General features: G+C 37.8%; 1 protein-coding gene across 1 annotated transcript in view; it reads right to left on the reverse strand.

Annotated features, from left to right (window-relative positions):
- Positions 1-2,425: 2,425 nt before the first annotated feature.
- The window catches only part of LOC126236053 (esterase E4-like), a 75,110-nt gene continuing 60,800 nt past the window's right edge, over positions 2,426-16,735 (reverse strand). Inside the window, exons 8-10 of the mRNA XM_049945093.1 lie at positions 15,493-15,640; positions 10,848-10,980; positions 2,426-2,959 (exon numbers count right to left, since the gene is read on the reverse strand). Coding sequence (XP_049801050.1) covers positions 2,749-2,959; positions 10,848-10,980; positions 15,493-15,640 — 492 coding nt within the window. The 3' untranslated portion in view covers positions 2,426-2,748. The remainder of the gene's footprint in view (positions 2,960-10,847; positions 10,981-15,492; positions 15,641-16,735) is intronic.

The following is a 16,735-nucleotide window of genomic DNA, read 5'->3' on the forward strand; positions in this document are numbered from 1 at the left end:
CTACCAACTGAGCTACCAAAGTACAACTCAAGACCTGTCCTCACAGCTTTACTTTACTGTTAGCATTTAAAATAGCTTCAACATAGTTCATATTTACAGTGCACACAAAAGCCAATTCCCACACGTAAACAACCAACTCCAAACAGAAAGTGTTGTTTGTGGAAATGATTAAACTGAAGTAGTAATGTCTACCAACGTGGTCACTTGAGTAGAATACAAATGAGGCACTGAAATCCATAAGGGCCTAAAGCACCCTACCATCAATCCCACATTTAATGGAATATCAGAAAAACCAGTGATATGTCTTTTCATGAATTGTGATATATACAACATGGGTCTACAGAACACATAAATCTGACTCACCAGCAGATCAACAGTTTTAAGAAGTGTGAATAAATGCTACAATCTCACAATCGAAGGTGATGTACTTTAGGCCCTTATGATTCTCAGTGCATCAGATGGATAAATTAATAACTTAACATACTATAACTCATTCAGAAACCCACAAAATAGGTTTACTTTCAGTACAACTTCAATATGTACTGAAATCTGATATAGTGAGTGAATTAGCATATCTGAGGAGTGTGCTACCATCTAGAAGGATTTATGCTGAGTGAACAGTGATAAAAGTCTGCCACATTTGAGTGGAAAGGGCTATGCACAACATGAACCGGGCACATTGTTTATCAAATCCGTATGTCTCTGGCCCATAAGGCAATGATGGCATGCCAGTTGCACTTGTGCAAAACCTCCTTAAAACAATAATCATAAATACCTAGGAAATGTTCAGAATGTAACTGTATGTACATATTAATTTGTGATGTGAACGCAAAAGACTCATTCCACATCATTATGATCTGTCATGCAAAATGATCTGTGGAACATGTAGCTAACTACCTTCTTCGTGGCAGTCTTCCACTCTAATGTACATAAGTTTATAGATGCACTCGATCTGGATTGCTGAGCTCTGAAGGGCAACTGCTTAAAAGGATAATTGTTTCAGTAAAATTCACTCCTGACTTCTTCTTGCAGTATGAGGTTATTTTGCCTGTCAAATACATTCTATATATTAGGTGTAATAGTTAATGCCATGTCTGACTCTGCCATGGATCTCAATAATTCTGAGGGACATCACCGAGTCCAGGGGCCTTGTTTTGAATTAGGTCTTACAGTACTCGATCAAATTCTTATTGCATTATTGCATCCCCCATCTCACCTTCATTTTATTTCTCTTCCCTTTCCATAACTTCTTTCTTCAAGTTCGATTCCTTTGTATAGCCATTTTGTATATTGCTTCATGGACTTGCTTTCTAAGGTCTTAATATTCATACAGGTCATTCTCTTTTCTCCTAAGGTCTCTTTAGATGGTACATATCTTTCCGATAATTGTGCATGTTCAACAGCTTCGTATTTGTCCTCTATCCATTCCTGCTTTGTCAGCCAAATTTTTTAACACAAAAGAAGGGAAAGACAATCACTTACTTACAGTGGATTGATGTGTGGATCACAGTAAGGCACAGAACAGCATTCACACTAGCTTTCAATCACTGTCTCTTTTTCCAGCAATAGTAAACCCTAACCCCCCCCCCCTCCTCCCGACACACACACATACACACACACTCCTGTGGACACGGCAAGAGTCTTGCTTTAAATCCAAAGTCAGTACCACTGTAAAGAAAAACAGCTAGTGAGTATTCCAAACATATGTTATTAGTAAATCTGGCTGAACGCTCAACAAGTACTGAGGAGAACGATGAGTTACACAAAAATAGTTGTTCTTTCACAGGGTTATAGTAATTATCTGTAAGTTTCATTTCATGGTGGTCTTAAGTGTGTTGTAGTTATTGTATTCTGATATCCAGCTGCTTGTTCCATTTTTTATTTTACATATGAGAGTTGTTCCTGGTTGTTTGAATACATGGCCTCATATGGTAAGGACAGATTTACTCATATAATGTCTTGAATTGTTAGTCAGAATACACTGATTTTGCTAACATGCTAAATGCCACTGCTCATTATTAAATCATTTCACTAATAGGGATCATAATGATTTACCTCCTGTAATGATGAAAACAATTAATTTTTTACAATTAATGTAATTGGATGGATAATATATCAACTCACTAAGCAGTGACAGAACACACACATAAAAGAAGGCTATAATTAGGCAAACTATCAGAGGGGACGGAAGAAAGGGTGAAGGAAAAGGACTTGAGAGGTCTAGGAAATGGGGTGGATTTCAGAAAAGTCATGCAAAACTGCAGGTCAGGGGAGACTTACCAGATGGGGTACTTGGTGAGTAGATTTTTCATCTATCCAATTACATTAATTTACCTTATGTGTAATAAGTTTTATAACAGTGTATGCAGCCATTTACAGTTCATATACTCACCTTAGATGGTTCTGTAGGTCTATGGAAATGACTTTTATTTATTTATTTTTGTCTTCGCAATAAACAATACATGCATGTTTTACAATTTGGTGATGCATATAATTACAGATGTTGGATTACTCTGTTCTGATAAATGTTTGTTATGCAGGTGACATCTGAGAAGGTGAAGTGAGCTATGAAACTAGTTACACCTTACATACAATTTCCATAATCATATAAATGATTACTCTTTCTGTACATGACTTTCATGCTCCTAAATAACAACAGTTTTCAATTTTTCTCATTTTTATTTTTTAGTGAAAATGTTTTGTCTTTGAATTACATAAAATATTTCATAATAGTCACATTAGAGATCATTACTGTTTTCTCTGATAGCCATGTCCTTTAATTCTGTCATACCCATTAGTTGATAAGGGAAACAGGCTATCCCATAGTGACATACGATCCTGATAATATAGTCCATTCTTCATTGTCAACTGTGAACCTATCTCCAGATACACTTGCCTTGATGCTGTCAAGTTTTGCCACTCCACATTCACTAAATCATTTCTTTCAGATGTTGGATTGCTGAAACATATATATCACATAAAACATAATTCATGAAGTTTCTTCAAAGTGAAAGTACAATCAGGTTAATGAACAAAAGTTGACCTGAAAATTAGGTTTCAGAGCCAAGGACTCCACAATTTGACAGATACCACTATGAAGATGTTTTTATTTCCATGCTGTAGCCTACATATTGTACTGATACTGCTGTGTTCGTGACTACAGTTAACTGCAGACATATGTGCTCACCAAAAGTTTAGTGCCTGGTATATAAAAGTGGTGAAGGAAAGTTCTTAACTGAAGAGAGAGGTTACATTTATGCTTTAATGATAGTTTAGCTAATAATAATGGCTCTCACAAACTGAACAGGAGCATTTTGTATACATAACCAAACCTGTGTCACATTTCCTCTAGCACCCTAGTGAAGGGCCTACAATAAATTCTGTGCTGAGAATTAAAGACATTTTGACAAGAAGACTATATTCAATACAAATCAAGAAGAAATAAATAAATTTTTGATGGAGGAATTTTCAACAAATATTGCTGTTGTCCTTAGCAATGGGGTCAACGTCAGAAATATTATGACAAAGCAATTCAGCATTTACATCCATAAATGATTCACAGAAATCAGAAGGATTAATTTATTAATGAATAACAGTTAAATCATTTGATAATAATTACATTGTAGAAGAACTTATTAAGGTCTACAGCTCAGAACGTTGGCAACCAGAATTATAAATCGACTTAATGGGTGGCTAGTGGGAAGTACTATTGCATGAGGAATTGATATGTTATACAGCATTCCTATTCAAAGGAAAATTTACCCGTTTAAAATATTGACTTTTGAATTGACTTTTTAGCCATGCTCTAGGCAATCATTTAGGTATTACATTAATACAAGAACTATTATGTATGTAGATGATTTGCTATTAGTTTCTAGGACCAGGAAAATCATTGTGCACTGCTCATCAAAGTTTTAAAAAGTTTGCAAACAAAAGGGGATAACAAGAAAACTACATAATGCAGGAATTGAAGTTCCTGGGGAATTTAGTGGGAATAAAGGGAATCCAAGCCAATCTGGAGAGAATTCAAGCAATAAAGCATTGCCTTGAACTACAAAGTTAGATCCATTTTTAGGCTTGGCTGGTTTCTACAGATGTTTTATAAGAGGACATGTGAATTCTGTTAAACGGTTATGATATGTGATCGAAAAGTGCAGAAATTGTTTTTCTTCAAGAATCTTTATTTATCAACATAAAGTTTGTACCCTTCAATGTAATTCCCCTCAGATATAACAGACTTGTGGTAGTATTTTTTCCAATCTTGGAAGCACTTCTGGTACTCACATTTCACTATGGTGTACAATTCCTTCAGTAATTCTGTTTTTATCTTATCAATGTTGGCAACATGACATCTTTTCATGGTTCTCTTCAGCATCAGGAATACAAAAAAGTTGCAGGGGGCCATGTCTCCCAAATACAGTGGCCAAGAGAACATAACAATTCTGTTTTTTGACAAGAAATTATGAACAAGCATTGAGGTGTGAACGGGAGCACAATCATGATGCAATTTCCAGAAGTGGTTTTGCCACAGTTTTGGTCATTTTCTTCAGACTGCTTCACACAAATAGCACATAGCTCCCATGTAGTATTCCTTATTGACTGTACGACCATAAGGCAGGAACTCATGATCCACTATCCCACTGTACTCAAAGAAGAACATTCACATGTGATTGAACTTGTCGATTTCTTTTTCGGCCTTGGCTCTTAGGCAGTTTTCCTTGGAATGATTGGGCCTTGGTTTCAATGTCATGACAAATGCCCAAGTTTTGTCACTTGTTATAACCTTTTTTAGAAGTTCTGGATTGCTGTTGACTTCATTCAGCAATTCCTGAGCAATATCTATGCGATGTCATTTTTGGTCGCAATTCAGCAATTTCGGAGCAAATTCTGCTGGTACATGTTTTGCTTGGCATGAGTCAAAGGATACGCTGACATCATCAGAAACCTCTCTGATGATGATTCAGTGATTTTACAGAATCATTTTCTTTACTTGTTCCACATTGTCCTCACTAATTGATGTGCTAAGGCATCCAGGGCAGTTATCATCTTCAATGTCTCTTTGATCCTCTTTGAAATCCTTATATCACTCGTAAACTTACTTATACTGGGTGGGACAAATAAAATGGCCTGGACGAGTGAATAAGATTGGACATATAACCACACCCCAACAGGATGGAGCAACTGCCCACATAGCCAGCCAAACCTTGGAGCCAATTTACACAATCTTCATGCCTGACAGAGTTGGTGGCAGAGGTCAGTCTGGTTGCAATCTAGGTGGCAAGAACTGCAGCAGAATATTTCAGGTGACACTGCAGCAGTTCCAGCAGTCCAGCTTCGGTCCTTCTTCAGCAAAGTGCTGACCAGGGCCCAAATATGCCAAGTGATGAATGGTTGTCACTTTCAGCATCTGCTATAGTCAGACTAGTCCTGTTTTTCCTTTCCTCTCCTGTGTTTCTTTGTAACCTGGAAATCTGTTCTCCAGACCAATTTTATTTGCTCCACCTCATAGTAGATTTGCCAAAAGTCACAGTCAACATTTCGAATATGATATTGCACTTTATTCCATGTTTCAAGCAATATTTGATGCAAATTCTAAAAGATCCATCTTTTTCTGAAGTAAAAATTTGCCAAACACTCAAAAAGACGTATAACCATTTTCGATGTTAAGAATAAAATAAAATTCATACAGTTGAAAATGCAAAAATACATCAGGAACATGTGTACCAGCAAGGTATTTTTTTTAATTGGATTTATAATGCCCACAAAATAAAAAAAATCCCATTACTTTTTGATCACACCTGGAAAGGAGAGAGATACCCATATAATAGTTGAACGATGGGCTAACATCTAGCTGAGATCCACATAGGGCAATTAAGAGCCACAGCAGCTCAATATGCTGGTAAGAAGCAAAAAATATGTTTGTGTGTCATGTATAGGGTGACACAGGAAAACAGGAACATTTCCACAATCCAATAAAGCTAGAAGTGGTGGAGGAAAGAAATTGCATTCATAGTAATTGAAACCTTACAACTTTGCCATTTACAAAACATCGATGGCATTTATCATTTTCAAAAAATTACATCCTTTAGTTGACATCCTGCTGCCATTGTGTAAATAATTGTAAATGCCAATTGTTATGTTAAGATGTTACGAACTTTCATTTCACCTGCATTGAATAACTTTCTAAATGTTCAAGAAGCCTGGTTTCAACAGGACTGAATGACATCACACACTGCACAGCAATGAATGGCATGTGTGCGAGAATTGTTTGGCAACCATGTGATCTCACAATTTGGTAACATTCCCAGGCCACCTAGATCGCCAGATTTATCCATTTGTGATATTTTCTTGTGGGGCTACCTGAAGAGCAAAGTCTACATGACTCGGCCAAGAACCCTGCATGAGTTAAAAGAGAGAATTTTGGATGCAGTTCACAGTATCCCAGCTGAGATGTTGCAGCGGTCAATGAGAAACAGCTGATTTCACAAATGTATTCATACAGGAGAATTACATCTGTAAAGCACGTACTTTTAAAAAAATGATAAATGACATCAATGTTTCATAAATGGCAAAGTTGTAAGGTTTCAATTACTATGAATGCAATTTCTTTCCTTCATCACTTCTAGTTTTATTGGATTGTGGAAATGTTCCCATTTTTCTATCTCATGCTGTATACGTATGAGACCCAGTACACACACACACACACACACACACACACACACACACAGGGTGAACATTAATAAAACCAACAAACTACAGGGACAGATTCCTGACTAGAAATGATGGAGTCCTTGTGTGCTGCATGCTGTGTGATTGATGCAGAGTGTACTGTAAGCAACAGAATGGTCCAGTATTCATGTCTGGAACAAGCCAAGATGGTGTTTGTGTACAGCCAAACAGATGGAAATGGTCAAAATGCAGCACGGCTGTACTAAAACAAGTACCCTCACAGATACCAATCATATCACATTACATTTCAACCCCCTTTTTTGGCTTTTGTGTGATCATGGGTCTCTTCAAACAGATGGATGTGCAGGTAGATCACGGACTGTGCGTACACCAGATTTGGAGGATCGGGTTCTACATGATACTGAATGAACCTTCATGCTTCCTGGGAATGCATCAATTGACATTATCTAGTACTGCAGTACACCTTTGCAGGGTGCACCGATATGATTTTAATTTATGGTGAAACTCATCATAACGGGAGAGAAGTTCAACGTCTGTGCCATGGGTACTTTTTAAATTATGTGACTCCATCTGATCCCATCTCTACCAGAGCAGAACAACGGCTTTGGGAAAATGGGAAATTCATAAGCAATAGAGCAAACTATGGTTCTCCAAGCAGGCAGTGCACTGTTGTATTGGAAGAAGTGCTTCATTAAGTTGAAGAGAATGAGTACATGAGCTATTGCACATGACTTGCATGTGTTTCACTCATCTCTCTGGAGTGTTCTGCATGAACAGTACCTCCACCCATATCACCCTAAGAAGATACACTGCATGTTCCCAGTGGATTTTGTGTCATATGTCAATTTCTGCACTTAGTTTTTGCACCACTGTGTGGATTTTCCTCAGTTGCCAGGGGAAATTTTGTTCACAAAGTGCATTTGAATGGGAAATGTGTTTTGAATGCTCAAAATAGCCATATTTGGAATCCAGAAAACCCCAAAGTCATGTGTACATGAATATTTCAGCACACCTTCAGCATTAATATCTAGGCAGGTATCTGTGATTGTCATGTGATTGGGCAGGACATCCTTCCTCTCCACCTAATGCGTATCAGGTACTTGATATTCCTGCAACAAGTGCTGGTAGGGTTTCTAGAAGATGTACCATTGGACATTTGGCATGGATTGTGGTGCCAGCATGATGGTATGGCAGTAAATTTTGCAGTTCATCTGAACATAGGCTACAGGGACAGGTAAATTAGTCAAAAGGGGGGGGGGGGAGGAGCTAAGCTTAACTTAGTGTAAGTATTATAACTAGTTTACTACCATGTATTACTTAGGAGGGAGTGAAAACTAAATAAGAGCTCACAAGCCAGGGTTTTTCTTTTGTAGTCTAGTCTGTTACCTGAATGGAAGTTGCTATTTGTGTTACTCTGGCACAGGCTTTTAATAGTAGGGTGTTAGAACAATTTTCAGGACCTATGGGGGCAAAGCTGGTGGTGCTGCCCTTTCTGTTGGATTGGCAGAGATCTTCACCCTATGAGCCTCCCACAGGGAGGGATCCTTGGGCTGGGGGTGGGTATGAGTAATCTGTCTTTGAAGTCTGTCATCATTGTTTCTTTGGTTGTACCATTCTAGTCTCACTAATTTTCCTTTCTTTCGTCTCCATCAGGAGTACCAGGTCTATTGTCTCTCTTTCCACATTCAATAGTTTCCGTTGTGGAAATCCTTCCATTGCTCAGATATTAAAACTTGTTTTCAGAGGAGCACGAGAGATGTAGCAACATATAGGCAGGTTCTGAATGTAGATAATCACATACAATTTGTGACCAGAAATGATACTTACTGAATGTCCTTTCAGATCAGATAATCATGGAATATTTAGTCTCAGTTAACTAGAAAGTTAGATTCTTCATGTAAATGATGTAGACCAACTGCACACCAATGTTGATTAAAAAAACAAGATTACCATGGGTCTTGTGATCATGGCTACAATGCTTAATCACAATTAAGTTGTCTCTGCGCTGCACTGATGTTAAACACCGGTTAGCAATACATGTTCTGCTAACCGAAAATTTTGCTACAGCTAACTCAATGTGTTACAAGGGAAAGCACCAATTATGGGTGTAGAGATAAAGATAATCACTGTCTGTTGTACTTATGTGCACTGTTCAGTTTGTAGAGCAAGAAACGGATGACAAATTTCTCAAAATTTGAAATCGATGTACTTTTAGTGCTGGTTGGCTGAAATGCAAAAATTTTATAATGCAAACAAATGGATGGGTCTATACTTCGTTTTGTGATAGAAGTATTCTACTTTGAGCAAAGTGTATTTAATGCAAATAAAGTATTAATCCCTTCTAAACTGCATATGTATTTGAAGTCGAATCAACCATTTGCACAACTTCTATATAATTTTATTTTACTTAGTGCACTGAATTTGGTACGCAGTGGTGTAATAATGTAACAGACAGATTTTTAAATACAGACTGACAAGATTTTCATAACTGCATACAGCTAGCTCTCTGAGCAACAGTATCTCATATTATATTGGTAGTCAAATGACAAATACTGATTTTTTATTGCGGAAAATATCCCTATTATATCACCCAGGAGACTGAATTCCTATGTGAGAACAATGCACTGTACCATTGACTTCTGGAAATCCGTCAAGTACACTGAAACCCTGCACCAAATAATGTAATTCTGCTCGAGAAGGAAGCTTTATACATTGTGGAGAAATTACTGCTCTGATCCCAAATACATAGCTGATCATCTTTGCACTGTGATACTATGTACATTAGCATTGTCACCAGTAACTATATCAAATGCATCAGTTGCCTATTCCATTAATGTCATTAGAAGTATGTTCATGGGTGAGACAAGATTAAACCAATAAGTATGAAATTCCATCCTCTCAATGATTTGACTTAATAACCACTACACTGTTTCTTTGGGAAGACTTTAATCGCTCTTCAAATTTCCTGTCACTGTAATCTTTGAAAGGATTTCTCCTTTCCACAAGTGCACCAATACAGATGCAGCAACACTTTACATGAAGAAGATATAACATTTCTTCATCTTCTATGCTATCTAAAAAATCAAAAAATGCCACCATCTTAATATGGCAAATGTTTACTTTATTTTAACCATGATTGTAATTAGAAAAATATGTCTCTGACCTTGATCAACATTAACCATAATCAACTCCCTCATTTAACTTGAAATGAGATTGGTGCAGTAAAATGTTTGGTTGATTAGGATTAAATGCTAACTTAACTGCAATTAACTTTTAATCGACATTGGTGCAGTCGGTCCTATGCATGAATATCATCCAGTTCATGTAATTTGGAAGGTTGTAAAAGTGGAAAGAACTTGTTCCCCAGTATTTCAGTTTGTTATAATAATAATTAGATGGGGATATGCAGTGCAACATATCTCTTGAACTGTTACCCAACATCCACTTAACTGATGAATGATGGTCACAACAGTCAAAAGGGATGCTCTGCATCTGCAAGTTGGTATAATGATAGCAGCTTCCTACACTTCACAGTACCTGCTGGCTTGACAGTACTCCGTGCTGCACCACCCTGGCTTGGAGTAGCAGGGTGCATCATTGAGAAAAGGACATGCCATGACAATGACACTGACATCATGGAAGACACATGAAGTTCAGTTAAATATCAGATTAGAACTGAACTGGCATTATGTCATCCAGTCATAGTGACTGTATGAAGAAGAATATCATTTGAAGTGTTGCCTTATTGTACCAGAAGAAGCAATATAATTGTGTTTTAAAAGAAGTACTTTCTATTATTTAGTAGAAAGTTAAAGATGTAAAAATAAGTTTGCAGATTCCAGCAAGAAGCTACAATGAAAAGAAGTCCACATAAATACAAATTGGTTTGGGCTTTATTTCAAGATATAGCAGTTCAGAACTTAAAGAGTAATAATGCTCATAATCCGGACAGGAGCACTTCACACACATTTCAGGCTGCAGTGACCAACTGATTATTTATGTGTAGCTAATGCACATTGCTCAGCAAATGTAAATTAGAATCACGTTTGAAGCTTCAGAAACTTGAAAAGGAAATGACAGAAAATGATATGTAAGTTTTAATAATAGTTATAATAATAATAATAATAATAATAATAATATCACCAGCTTGTGCTTACCCAGTCTTAACAAAATTAGACCACATTTTAGTCATTTTTTTAACAGTTGTATATTCTGGATCAGTACTGGTGAATGGTGGAAACAATACTGATATGTAAAACAAGTAGATCAGGTCATCATGATGCACAACACCTATTAAACAAATGAACACAATTTTGTTATTTAAAGGAAATAAAGAAAAATTGTTGACAAATCATAAAGAATGGAAAATCCTTACAGGTATTGTAACAGATATTTAAATTTTAATGTAATCATCAAAGGTAAAAAAACACATTTTACAGCAATTAAAGAATAGTACTGGGCATCCAGTAACTTTCCTCTGACTTGATGCTCTGGATGATTTTTCTGTAGCTCTTCCCATTTCCTAAACCTCACCAATCCTTTTCCAAACACTCTTCCTTTCCTTTCAACACTTATACCAAAATAAGGAGCCACTGACTCCGAAAGTTCATACATTTCCACACCTTTTGTGTGTTTTCTTCTGCCAAAGCTTGGTGAGTAGATTTTTTTTATCTATCCATATTATATTTTCAAACACTGATTATATTTGTTGATTCTTTATTCAGGATGTTTCACAATTTGAATTACAGGTTGTCATGGTTTGTATAGTGGGCTTAGTACACAATGTTTTGATAAGGAACCCATATCCAGAAATGTATCATTTGGATGTGAAATAAATTTGCAGATTGGACTATTTTCAAATCTTCCATGTCATGGAATGCCCATGGCAGAATCAATGAGCTCTGACCTGTGTACTCTACAGGAGCTGCCCCAAGTGGTGACTCTGCAGTCCACTGCACAAGGTGTATCTGTGACATGTGCCTTCATACACACGATTCGCAAACACTGGTGCATGTCTGTGGAGAATCATAGTGAACTCTCTTTAATGCAGATATACCAGTTTCTTGTAGCTCTTGTTGTAATTTGATGAAACTGGTATCTGGTGGACTCAGATTATCTGGAAACCATTTCCTGTGTACATATCTACCATTATGTACTGTATCGTGAAGTGGGAGATTTGAAAGTGATCCAATATTCAAACTTATTTTATATTCAAATGGTACATTCACAGACTCGGGGTCTTACCAAAACTTTGTCTTCTGCATTTCCTCTACAGACCCTAGAAGCCTGTAATAGAATTGTGAAACACCATCTACCATATTTTATGCATTATAGGATGGACAACAGTAATGATTCCATTACCAAAAAACAAGGAGCCAAGAAATGCAGTGAGCACAGGACAATCAGCCTCATTTCACATGCAGCCAAAGTGATGTTAAGAATAATTAATAAGAGACTTGAAAAAGTAATGGAGGAGAATCTTGGTGAGGAGCAATTTGGCTTTAGATGGAATATAGGCACCAGAGATGCAATAGGGCTCATACAAATCTTGGGAGAAAGGTATATTTAAAAAGGAAGAGACCTCTATATGTGCTTCATCAATCTACAAAATGCATTTGACAATGTGGCTTGGGACAGGCTGGTGACTATAATGAGGGAAAAGAGAGTGGACTGGGAAATCAGAAGACTTGTAAAGTCATTATATCTTAATCAAAAAGCCCTAGATGAAGTGAGAGGAGAAAGTACAAACTGGATCGGACTAGGAAAAGGAGTAAGACAAGGATGCGATCTATCACCTACACTTTTGACTGATGACCTCAGATGTTAAGTCCCATAGTGCTCAGAGCCACTTGAACCTACACTTTTCAACCTCTACTTGGAAAATATGATTGACCAATGATCATTACAAGACAAAAGAGTAGAAAAGTGGAGGAAGAAGAGTAGGGTGTTGGAGGTTTGCTGATGGCATGGTCCTTCTAGCCACAGGGGAGAAAGAATTACAGGATTCAGTGGATACCATTGCAGCTTATGGAAAAAAATTATTGAATAAAAATTAACACAAAGAAAACAAAAGTATTGGCACTAGGAGGAAATAAATAAATAAAAATTATGCTGATTGGAGAAAAATTAGAACAGGTGCAAAATTTTAAGTATCTTGGAAGCAGGATAGACACTGACTGGAAGTGCAGCACAGAAATTAAAATAAGGATATCAATAGCAAAAGAGGCATTTTATAAGAAAAGGAGAATTTTCTGCTGCAGTCTGCACAGAGAACTGAGGAAAAGACTCATAAAATGTTTTCTGTGGAGAGTTCCTCTGTATGGCGCTAAAACATGGACTTGGAAGAAGAAAGAGAAAGAAAGGCTGGAGGCTTTTGAGATGTGAACGTGGCGGAGGATGGAAGAATAAATTGGATGGACAGAGTAAAAAAATGAAGAGGTACTGAGAAGAGTGGGAGAGAAAAGACAGTTACTATATGTAACAAAAAGAAGAAAAAGAAATGGATTGGGCATATATTAAGAAATAATGATGGACTGATAAAAGCAGTTTTAGGTTTTGTAGAAGGGAAAAAGAAGTAAGAAAGGAAGAGATTTCACGTACTGGATGACATGATGGATGACACAACATACAGCAGCCTTAAGAAGGAAGCAACAGATCACAGAAAAAGGAGAGGCAAAGGACCTGCTAATATAGCAGCAAACTGATGGTGATGAGGAGGATGACAGACCTTAATTTTTAAGCAATTTTTTTAAAAAGTAACATTTTTACACTACCTGAGGAATTTCCCACCCCTCCTAAAGTGGCGTTTCAATGCCCACCTAACCTCCACAACATCCTAGTCCATCCCTATGCCATTCTCAATCCCAACCCCTTGGCCCAAGATTGATATCCCTGTGGAAGACAGAATTGCAAAACCTGCCCAATCAACCCACACAGCACTTCCTATCCAGTCCTGACACAGGTATATCCTTCTCCATCAAGGGCTGGGCCTCCTGTGAAAGCTGCCGTGTCATTTACTAGCTCTGCTGCAATCACTGCACAGCTTTTTATATTGGTATGACTACCAACCAGCTGTCCACCAGAATGAATGGCCACTGCCGAAGTGTGGCCAAGAGCGAAATAGACCACCCTGTGGCATGACATGCAGCTGAACATAACACACCTGATTTCAATGGCTGCTTCACTACCCAAGCCATCTGGATCCTTCCCTGCACCACCAGCTTTTCTGAACTGTGCAGATGGGAGTTATCCTACACATTCTCCACTCTTGTAATTATCCCAGCCTCAATCTACGGTAACATACTGTCCCCACACCCTCCACCCAACAGTTTCCACCCCCTCTGTTCTATCATATCCTCCCTATTCTCATCTCCCACCTTGTTTATTTTTTGCCCTCTGCCAATGCTTCCACCCATTTTTCCCCATTTCTCTCCTTTTTTGCTCCTTTTTTCCCCACCTCCCTACCTGACAACCTCCTGAGGCTGTGCTTGTTGGCATTCTAGTTCCTGCACACTCCACTAGACTGTGTTCATCTCTCTCCCCAACAATACTCTATCATCCTTTCCCCTTCATCACCCCTTCCAGAGTGTTGCTCACATCCCATGTGATTGTTGAATTCTGACCCAAGATGCTGAAGTTGGCAGTCATGTGTGCATGACGTGTGCTTGTTTGTGTGTGTGTGTGTGAGTGGTGTTTGCATGTGTGTCTCTTTTACTGTTGAAGGTTGTGGCCAAAACCATTATTTGAGTGTCTTTCAGTTGTGCCTATCTGCAACTTGATGTGTCTTCTTTACAGTAAGTAGCAATCTGTCTTCTCCTACATTGTTAATTATTTATTTTTTATTTATGTATTTTATTTCCTCTACAAAAATCTGACCTCATTGTCTCTGTAGTTTATTTTCTGTCCTTTTATATCTATCTTTACTTCTCACTCATTTATTCCCACTTATGATATGAGCTGCAACAATGTTTTTTAATGTGCTGTCTTGGACCTCTTATTCTCTCTTCAGCATTTTCCTCATCATTTCTTCTTTCCTACTCAGATACTTCTCAATTTGGATTCTAAATTATACACACCCATAAACTTTCCTCTTTGCTACCATGAAGGAAGGAACTGGAATTCTCAAAGCTTGGAATATTATGTGTGTGTCTAGCACAGGCACTGATAGATGAACCTTCAAAAGGTAAGTCCTGGATAGTGCACTGTCTCTTGATGAACCTAATACATTTCTGAATGGAATTTTCCAATTCATATGGTTAAAACACAGTTTACATGAGATCCAAGTTCCCAATTGTATTATATTAAACAATGGAAACTCCAGGTTGGAATATCAATAATATAAGAACAAAAATAGATTGCTACTCACCAGAAAGATGACACACTGAGTTACAAACAGGCACAATGATAAGACTGCTACACTTTAGCTTTTGGCCAAAGCCTTCTTTAGAAAAGGGAACACACACACATTCTTCCATACAAGCAAACACACTTCATTCACGTACAACCACCATCTCTGGTATGCATTCTGATCTGAGCTGCTCGAGATAGCAGTCATGTGTGTATGAGACGTGTTCTTGTGTAAATGAAAGTGTGTATGTGTGTGTGTTTCCTTTTCTGAAGAAGGCTTTGGCTGAAAGCTAAACGTGTCACAGTCATTTCATTGTTCCTGTCTGCATCTCAACATGGCATCTATACAATGAGTATCAGTGTATCACTTTTCTTATACTGCAAATTATGTAATACACATTTTAGGACTGTTTTATACAGCAGTGGTACTTATCTATCTGGAGCCAAAATGATTACCATAAGGTGTTAGTGTTCCAGGAATGTACACCCAGCTATACCTTCCTTGGTAAGTAAACTGGTAATAGTACACTGGTGAAGTGTTACTTCTGGATATTATCTTCGCAATACGGTCAACTGGAAATATTTCTATAGCATCAGCATACAACTGAAACACAGAAGTAAATGGTATATCAGATCTTCAGTGCTCATTCCTGTAACAAAAAATGCATGCACACTGACACACGCACCAAACACATACACACTCTCTTACTCTCTCTCTCTCTCTCTCTCTCTCTCTCTCTCTCTCTCTCTCTGCACCACAAACTGGCATCAGTATTAAAAGTGTTACCATACTACAAAAAACACTAATTTAAGTCTTACCCCTTTGTGTATAAATTGAAGGGTGACTTAGAAGCAGCAGTTAAATTCACAAGTTTAATAGGCATTATCTGAAAGATTTTACTATGTGTATGCCACAGTATTCAGTCTAGCATAAATTCACAATATTAACAAAACAATTACTCCATATCAAGTTGAACTCTCAGAGTATATCGACTGCGCACAGAGTAGGTCTGTGTGACAGGCCACAGGCTCATTGACTGATAAGAGATTGTAACAGAAATGCTGAATAGTCTTAATGGGTGGATGATTGGAGAAAGACACCACTGGTCTTGTGGCAACCTGCTGACAAAACTTCAAGAACCATTCTTCAGGGCTGGAATCATGAATGTTCTCCAGCCCCCTATGAATATCTGCTATAAAGATCATGCAAAATTAGGTAAACAGCAATTAGAACAGAAGTGCCCATTATTCCCATGGTCCATCTGTGAAGGGGATCTGAACAAAGCTTGGCGTAGGGTACAATAAAAGCTACCCTCTTACCATGGTCTTCATAGTGATTTTCAGAGCACCTCACATTTTCCTGGAAATTAAAACCCTGAGCTTCTGTGTCAGTCATGAACTACTAGACCAAAGAAGCACTTACATCAGTGAATGAGTTATCAATCAACCATTGTCCTCTTTCCCCTGCAAACAGATATGGGATGCTGTCAGTGCTGACAAGGACCCTGAGCTGGTACGAGTTGCATCTCTTGTTGGGATTTGAATCAACATTCTTGCAAGATCCAAAAAGAGAAAGAAGGAAAAGTCTCATTAGTTTTTGGGAACTCCAAAGTTAGGTGAGCCATGAAACCCTGTATGGTCTGATAACCTTGCCATTGAGCACCTTATACACTCTGAAAACGACATCAACAGAAACCCT

Source organism: Schistocerca nitens, chromosome 2, assembly GCF_023898315.1.
Source record: "Schistocerca nitens isolate TAMUIC-IGC-003100 chromosome 2, iqSchNite1.1, whole genome shotgun sequence".
NCBI classification, from domain to species: Eukaryota; Metazoa; Arthropoda; class Insecta; order Orthoptera; family Acrididae; genus Schistocerca; species Schistocerca nitens.